This window comes from Propithecus coquereli, unplaced genomic scaffold (assembly GCF_000956105.1).
Source record: "Propithecus coquereli isolate 6110/MARCELLA unplaced genomic scaffold, Pcoq_1.0 Scaffold178, whole genome shotgun sequence".
Lineage (NCBI taxonomy): Eukaryota > Metazoa > Chordata > Mammalia > Primates > Indriidae > Propithecus > Propithecus coquereli.
This window is the reverse complement of record NW_012142523.1, coordinates 68,750-77,407: the sequence shown is the minus strand read 5'-3', so window position 1 is coordinate 77,407 and position 8,658 is coordinate 68,750. Positions and strand designations below refer to the sequence as shown.

General features: G+C 60.6%; 1 protein-coding gene across 1 annotated transcript; it reads left to right on the top strand.

The window, feature by feature from the left end:
• Positions 1 to 302: 302 nt before the first annotated feature.
• On the top strand, positions 303 to 7,800 carry MATN1 (matrilin 1, cartilage matrix protein). Its single transcript, XM_012642250.1, has 8 exons — positions 303 to 405; positions 2,137 to 2,483; positions 3,663 to 3,885; positions 4,546 to 4,671; positions 5,111 to 5,527; positions 6,097 to 6,249; positions 7,018 to 7,098; positions 7,751 to 7,800. Exons 1-8 carry the CDS (start codon positions 303 to 305, stop codon positions 7,798 to 7,800), a joined length of 1,500 nt encoding a protein of 499 aa, XP_012497704.1.
• Positions 7,801 to 8,658: the final 858 nt, after the last annotated feature.

The following is an 8,658-nucleotide window of genomic DNA, read 5'->3' as shown; positions in this document are numbered from 1 at the left end:
TGGGCTCCAGCCCCTGGAGGAGCCACCTCCACCCACCTGAGATTTCCCGAATTCCAGCTGCAGCTCCGGTTGCTTCTGCGGGCAAAGGAGGCCTTGTGGTCAGAGGGGCCTCTGGAGCCCTGGCCAGGCGCTCCCTCCCTCTCCGGGCACACACACCTCCATTCAGCCCCAGCCCCGCCCCGGGCTGCCCCCACGTCAGTGGGGGGCCGCCTGGCCAGGAGGCTGGGCGGGCATCGGGGTTGATAAGACCTGGACCCCCGGCCCCCACAACTGTGCCTGCTGCTGCCTGTGCTGCCAGAGCCATGAGGGTCCCCTCTGGCACCGGCCTTGTGCTGGGCAGCCTGCTGCTGCCGCTGCTGCTGCTCCAGGCCCCTCGAATTCTTGGCTTCACCCCACAGTCCAGAGGTGAGGGGGCCTGCGCTAGTTGGGGGACACTGGGCGGGTGGGTCCTGACCATCAGCCTGGGGTCTGGGCACTGAGTTGGGGCCGGGATGGGGTCCGGGACGGGGATAGCTGCAGGGAGGCAGGGGTGGCCAGCAGGGTGCAGCAGCACTCAGAAGTGGTGATGCTGATAAAGGTTGGGGCAGGGGTCCTCAGTCCTTGGGGACCACACATGCTGCAGGGACCACAGTCTTCCAGGTCTCTGGGAGGCAAGAGCCACTCAGAGCCGGCTGACGTCTGGAGCTGCTCCAGGCCCAGCGCTGAGCTCACAGCACTTCGGTGAGTGCAGCTCTGGGAGGCCAAGAACCCATCCCCCCTTGCCAGTCCTGCTAGCATGGGGCCCCCGAGCGGCAACGCCACCCGCAGGGTTTCAAGTTTGGGCACTGAGTCCTGGAATGCCCACTCTTCCTGTACAGATGGGGAAACTGAGGCTAGAGAGGGGAGGGCCTAAGATCACACAGCGAGATAGCCCCTGAGCCTCCTGGCTCCTGATCTAACACTCCATGAGTAGCCAATCCCCTCTCCCTCTCTGGACCTCAGTTTACCCATTTGTAGCTTTAGCTACTAGGGACCAGGGAGCCAGCGGCAAGGCGGTTTCTAAGGTCTCTTGAGGAACTCTGATGCCCGGAGTCCCAGTCCAGGGCACCGTGAGTGGGGCTGGGACAGCCCTGCGCATCTTCCCTTTCCCGACTCTCCTGTATCCTCACCTGGGATCAGCTCTGCTCGGTTCATACACGCATGGACAGGGAGGGAAGGGCCTTTGTACTGAGCCCTGCCTGGCTGCAGGTTCAGTGACAGTGTCATGCAGTGGCCTTGTCCTCCCCACTGAATAGAAGAGAAAACTGAGGCTCAGAAAGGCGCGATGACCTGCCCAGAGCCACGGGTGGCTGAGCCGGGATTTGAACCCAGGCCCGTCTCACTCCAACTCCGTGCACTTCCCAGCACATGGTGCTGCCTCTCTGGGTGTCTGGAGGGACACTGCTCCTTGGGGGTGTGTCTTGGGGCCCACCTGGTCAGGCTGCCGAGGTGGTCACCAGGAATTCCTGCTCCTTTTCCCCGTCCTCGGCAATTAGCCAGCGGGCCCTGCCGGGCTGAGGGAAACTGGTTCCACTCTGGTGACTTGCTCCGATGCTCAGATGTAAGAGGCCATGTCGATGGGCACTGCTTTGGCTCAAGACTGTGCCCACGTCTGGGGGGCCACTGTCAGTGTCCTCCTGCCCAGCTAGGAGACATAGCTGCCCTTGTTTCTGGCAGCAAGTCTGGGCTGCAGCCTGAGAAGTGTGTTTTCAAGGGCATAGTGTCCTTTGCCGCCCCAAACCCCCTCCGTGTGTGCCCAACTCTGTGGGCTGCCTTGCTCCTCCCTGAAGCACCCTCCAGGGAAGGATGGCTCGCTCATTGCACAGATGAGGAAACCGAGGCACAGAGAGGTGAATGTGGGGTGCCCAAGGCCAGGATTTGGCCCTCTGCCTTCCCCACGGGCTGCACTGGGGGGCCTTTGGCAAGGAGTTTGCTGAGTGGGCACACACTGGCGAAACAGCCCGGCCAGCACAGCTGAAGTCTGTGGTCTGCTCTGTCTGCGGCCTCATGTGCAGATCTCAGTGGCCCTGATTCGCCGCTCCTTTGCCTCTGAGCGTGTCCAGGGATCCTCCTCACCTTGGCCCTGCTCTCTGGCTTCTCCCTCCTGCCCCCTCCCAGAGCACCTGTGCCGGACCCGGCCCACGGACCTGGTGTTCGTTGTGGACAGCTCCCGCAGCGTGCGGCCTGTAGAATTTGAGAAGGTGAAGGTGTTCCTGTCCCAGGTCATCGAGTCGTTGGATGTGGGGCCCAATGCCACCCGGGTGGGCGTGGTCAACTACGCCAGCGCCGTGAAGCAGGAGTTCCCGCTGCGGGCCTACGGTTCCAAGGCCGCGCTGCTGCAGGCTGTGCGCCGCATCCAGCCGCTGTCCACGGGCACCATGACTGGTCTGGCCATCCAGTTCGCCATCACCAAGGCCCTCAGCGATGCGGAGGGCGGTCGCGCCAGATCCCCCCACATCAGCAAGGTATGTGCACCGCGCCGTGGGAAGTCTGGAAGCTGGGTGGCAGGGGACCAGCAGGGACTAAAGGGGACAGTGGGCCTCAGAGAATGTGGCAGCATGTGGCAGTGAACAGTCACGCTAGGTTTTCAGTGCCAGGCGCCCAGGCCCCTGGGGGGAAGAGATCACGCAAGATCACCCCCCGGGAGTCCAGGGTAATGACGCTGAAAATAACAGTTGCCCCTTCCTGGCTTCTCACCGAGAGTGATCTCCACTCTCGCTCCACCTCACCCCAGCACCTTCTTACAGACGAGGACAGTGCGGCTCAGCAAGGTGAGCTATAACTTGTGCAGCGGCACTGACGACCCAGGCCCGTCTTAACTGGGGCCGCCAAGAGAGCGGGCCAGGCCCTGGGGCTAAGGACAGGGACCCAGATCAGAAGCAGAGAAGCAGCACAGGGGGCTGGGTGCCTAGCCCGGACTGGACGGAGCCGGGAGGACCCTGACCCTGGCCTCAGGGCAGGTGGAGGCAGTGGGTGGTGACGCGGGAGCTCAGCGCCAGGGTCCCTCTCTCCCTCTTTCTGGGGTACAGACCAGAGGAGCGGCGTGGGAGGGGAGCAGGCACGTTCTTTCCCTGGCAGGGGCATGGATCATGCTGGAGAGTGGAGGAAGAGAAGGGCGGCATATGCCTCGGCTGGTCCCTTGGGCCATGCGGGAGGGGTTTCTGTCCAGGGCGCGGAGGAGGACGGACGCCTACAGGGGGCAGGGCTCGTTTGTGAGCCTCGGCCGCCCCCTGGTGGCGAAGGTGCAGACCTGCAGGGCGCCGGGCCGGAGAGGGCGTTTGCGGGGGCCAGGCAGCCCGCGCACCTGCCCAGGCCGAGCCCCAGCTCCCCGGCCCGGCTCCCACAGCCCGCAGCCTGGGGGCGCGCCCTCCCCCCTGCCATCGCAGGGCTGCCTGGCTGAGCGAGTCGGATGGCAGCACCTCAGCCCCGTCTCTTTCCGTCGGAGGAAACGGGTCGCCCGTGGCCGGCCAGGTCCTCCTCCCGGGGCCGGGCCCTGGCAGGGGAGGGTCTGCCCGCACCCGGCCAGCGGAGGGACCGGCCCGTCCCTCTGCCTCTCCGCGCCTCAGTCTCCGCTCCCGCCGGTCCCGCGGGGCTTCCCGGAGGGCGCAGGCGGGAGGTCCCACGCGTGTCGCGTCGCGTCGCAGGTGGTCATCGTGGTGACGGACGGGAGGCCCCAGGACAGCGTGCGGGACGTGTCCGCGCGGGCCCGGGACAGCGGCGTCGAGCTGTTCGCCATCGGCGTGGGCCGCGTGGACAAGGCCACGCTGCGGCAGATCGCCAGCGAGCCGCAGGACGAGCACGTGGACTACGTGGAGAGCTACAGCGTCATCGAGAAGCTGTCCAGGAAGTTCCAGGAGGCCCTGTGCGGTGCGGCGCGGCGGGGCCGGGGCGAGCGCGACACTGAAAGTCCGTCGGGGCGGGGCCACGTCAGAAGGCGGGGCCTGGCCGAGGCGGTGGCCTATAAGGGGCGGGGCCTGAGCAGGAGCCAACATCAGGGGCGGGGCCGCGCTGGGGCAGCGCCCACGTGGGTTGGGATGGAACCTAGATCAGACTGAGGTGGGGCCAGCACCAGGGGCGGGGCCGTAGCTGGGGCGGAGCCTGATTCTGAGGCGGGTCCCCAGTCCTGGGTTAAGGAAACTGGGGAGAGGTGATGTCCTTTTATGTGGCAGAGTCCTAGCAGAGACCAAGGAAGGGCCAGAACCCAGTGAGGGGCGCGCCTGCAAAACCTATGCGTGTTTCTCTGTCTGGGGCTTTGGGTGCCAGAATTTTCTGTGATGCAGGAGGGTCTGAGGGGTCTGGGCACTGCCAGGAGAGGGTTCATAGTCCTGTGCAGAGGGGAGGTGGGCCTGTGAGGGGGTCTTTGGCATGTGACCGGCTGAGAGTCTGGGGCCTGGAGTCTACCCCGTTTGGGCCCTCAGTTTCCCGAGGGTGCGAGGGGGCCTGGGCTCCATGGTCAGTGAAGGCATCCTGGCTGAGATGTCCAAGGCCCTGTGATTGTGAGAGCTGCGCCTTCCCTTGTCCCTGCAGTGGTGTCAGACCTGTGTGCCACAGGAGACCACGACTGTGAGCAGGTGTGCATCAGCTCCCCGGGTTCCTACACCTGTGCCTGCCGTGAGGGCTTCACCCTCAACAGTGATGGGAAGACCTGCAATGGTCAGTGGGCTGGACATAGGCAAGCCCTGGGAGGGTGGTGGGAGGTGATGGGGCTTGGCTGTTCCCCAGGAAGCCCACCGGATCCTTTCTGCACTTTCTTTCTGACGGGTCCTCAAAGTAGATAGTTGCCTTTTAGAGTTTATGTCTGTGGAAAGTTCGCTCCCGACTTCTGTCCCTCTTTTTAATACAATGGGTGCTGGGTTTAGTGTGGTTTAGCCTCAGACTCAAATGCTGGTGCCACCCCTTCTGAGGTGTGTGATTTAACAGCATTTCCAATGCTGTAGAATGTGGCCAGTAACCTTGGCTTATAGAGGCAGTTCCCAGGGCAAAACGGAATGATCCCAGCACAGAGCTTGGTGTGCGGTGGGTGCCCAGCCAGTGGTCAGGATGGATGACTATGTCCTTAAGCCTCAACCCCCCGCCTTCCTGCCCTTCCCAGTCTGCAGTGGCGGTGGTGGCAGCTCGGCCACTGACCTGGTCTTCCTCATTGATGGATCCAAGAGTGTGCGGCCGGAGAACTTTGAGCTGGTGAAGAAGTTCATCAACCAGATTGTGGACACTCTGGACGTGTCAGACAAGCTGGCCCAGGTGGGGCTGGTGCAGTACTCGAGCTCTGTGCGCCAGGAGTTCCCGCTGGGCCGCTTCCACACCAAGAAGGACATCAAGGCGGCTGTGCGGAATATGTCCTACATGGAGAAGGGCACCATGACCGGGGCTGCCCTCAAGTACCTCATCGACAATTCCTTCACTGTGTCCAGCGGGGCCAGGCCTGGTGCCCAGAAGGTGGGCATTGTTTTCACTGATGGCCGGAGCCAGGACTACATTAATGATGCTGCCAAGAAGGCCAAGGACCTCGGTAGGTGCTGCCTGCCTCGACCCTGGGCACCACTGATGGCCAGGGGTAAACACAGGTACAGCCCCACTGTAGTTTACCTTGGTGGCTCTGATTAGTATCCTAAACCCAGGTGAATTTGATTGGAGAGGATTGGTTAGTCCAACTGAAGCCCCAGAAAAGTAAGTGGCTTGTTTTTATGGTCCTTTTGTGGATGAGGCTGGGAACTTTTCCAGTTGAATGTTCCCAAGAACACACCAAATATTGGAGAGCAAACCCCACTTTGGGACAATCCTGAGCCTCAGTTTTGTCACTTATTAAAAAAGGAGAATAATAGCCACCAGATGGATGATTATGAGGGTTCAATGAAGCTCTCAGAACAAAGATTCCAGTACAGGAAGTAGCTGCAGGGTCTGACACGTGGAACTTCAGTAAATTTCCACATTGTCATTGTTTCAGGCATTGTGCTTGCAATTCCAGCAGTTGCCACCAGGAGGTGTCTGGTGTTGGCTGTCTAGGCATTCCCCAGGAGGCCCCGCCATATGGCTGCCTGTCCCCACGGCCAGCCTTACTTGTCCCGCTCCTCCTGGCAGGCTTTAAGATGTTTGCTGTGGGCGTGGGCAACGCTGTGGAGGACGAGCTGAGGGAAATCGCCTCGGAACCCGTGGCAGAGCACTACTTCTACACTGCTGACTTCAAGACCATCAACCAGATAGGCAAGAAGTTGCAGGAGAAGATCTGTGTGGGTGAGTGAGGCCAGGGCTGGCATCCTGGAAGGGGGTGTGGGTGGGGAGAAGCAGTTGGCAGAACCGGGAGGTGGGCTGGCCAGCTCAGCGCTTACTGCCGGCAAACATATTGAATGCTCTGTTATGTGGATGACGCTGTTCTCAGTGCTCAAGCATTAAACCATTCAATCCCATTTGGTAGGAATGCCATTATCCCCATTTTACAGACAGGAAAGCCAAGGCCAGGAGGGTGGAACAACTGTTAATAACTGAGGGAGCCAGGACTTGAATGCTGCTGCCTCCCCCAGTCCTCCCTGGTGGCCTCGCCAGTTGGTTCCTCATGGTAAAGACGTGGGCGCCAGTGCCAGACGTACCTGGCTTTGCAACTTGGCTCTGACACCGTGGCCATGGACAAGTTGTTTCACTTCTTGGATTCTTCATTTGTAAAATGAGATGAATGACTTCCAACCCAAAGAGTTGGGGTGAGGAGTCACCAAGATGACAGAAGGCCCCTAACGGTGTCCTGCACATGGTGAGCACCCGGCACAGGGATGCTGCTATTGTAGTTCATTATCAGGGCTCTGAGGGACCAGGAAGACGTTCAGGAGTCTCCGCTCCACCACTCGTAGGGGCTCTGTCTCAGGAGCTCTGTCTCTCTGCCTTCTCAGACCCGAGGCCCCCCACTCTCCCAGGACTCCCCAGTCCTGGCCCTGGGCAGTGACTGTTCCCCTTCCCCTGCGCAACCACTCAACAGCCCCTCCCTCTTCCCCGCCTTCTTGTCCACTGCAGAGGAAGACCCGTGCGCCTGTGAGTCCGTGGTGAAATTCCAGGCCGAAGTGGAGGGGCTGCTGCAGGCCCTGACCAGGAAACATATCCTTCCCCAGAGGCGGCTGCGGGCCGGGGAGGGCTGGCAGTGTGGGGAGGAGGGGGCATAGCCCACGTGTGGGTGGGTCGGGGCAGGTCCTCCTCCCTGCCTCCTGCTGAAGAAGGGCTGCATTTTGCCCAGATAGGCTGGTGCCAGCTTTGGTACAGACCTTGTCAAAGCAGAGGCTCCTAGAGGGTAAACAGGGAGACCGAGGCAGAAGCAAGGATCTGGGGACTGGACACACACAGTCTGGACATGCTCAGGAGAACATGGTGTCCTGTGGATTCCCCATTCCCCAGGTTCTCGGTGACGTGGCTGACACAGCCCCCCTTCAGAGGTGGGGCTGGGCTCCAGACAGCTCCCCTGGCTCAGTCAGGATGATGTGTGGGACCCAGCAGGGTGAGCAGGGCTGGGCGCACGGGGCTCACAGTAACCGGCTGTGCTTTTTGGAAAGCACCGTCCTGAGGACAGTGGATGGATGAGTTTTGGCAGAGTGGGGGAACACATAGCATGGGGAACACATGCTATAGGGGGCGAGAGGAAACCCTAGAATAGGAGCCCTCTGGTGGCAACAGGAAGGGGAGTCCCAGAGTGGGGGCCTCACCTGTCACTGCTCTGCTCTGGCCAGCCTGCACCTCTCCTTAACTCCGAGTCCACTGGAAGCTGTGAGTAAGCGGCTGGCCATCCTGGAGAACAGGATCGTCTAAGGCCACTTGTCCCTCCCGCGGCCTCTCCGTCTCCCCATCCCAAGTGCAGAGTCCTGCGTGTGCCCCCAAGAGCCCCGAGTTTAGTCTAGCTTTGCCATTTTCGTGAGGGAGGACAGCCTGGGAGCGGGAGGGAGTGTGTTTGAGTGTGCCTGTTGGTAGTGTGTGCTGGCGTTTGGGAGCACATGTGTGTGCACATGCACGTGTGAGCGTGCGCATGTATGTATGTGTGTGTGCATGTGCGTGCATGTGTACACGCGCCCGAGGGCAGGCGTGAGCGCGGTAGCCGGGTGCGAGAGTCAGAACGTAGGTGTGAGTGTGAGAGGGACTGCGTTTGCATGTTTTCCCGTCAAAAGCTTAATATATTCCTATTTTTTTTTAGTTAACCCTTTCTTGACGCCAAGTGCTGTGAATCTCTTTTCTGATTTCTCTATTCCCTGATGAGAAACAATTAAATGTGATTAACTTAAAAACTGAATGGGGCTAGAGGCAGTGTGGTTATTTGGGGAGCAGGAGAAAGGGTTGATAAGGGTGGCAGGTGGGGCAATGGCTGGGATGGCAACCGTGGTGGTGACGGTGATGACAGTGGCCACACCAAAACCAGCTCACCTTTGTCCTGCCTTTTCAGTTGCAAATCCATTCCCAATTACCAAACCCAGAAAAGCTTTGAGCCAACCCCCCTTACAGAGGGGACAGCTGAGCATCTGAACGATGAAATGACTGCTCAGCAGAGGGTCAGTGGGACACACAGACCTGGGTCTGGGACTGCAGGACATTAAAAAAAAAGTCCACTGGAAGCTGTGAGTAAGCTGCTGGCCATCCTGGGGAACAGGACCGACTAAGGCCACCTGTCCATCCTGT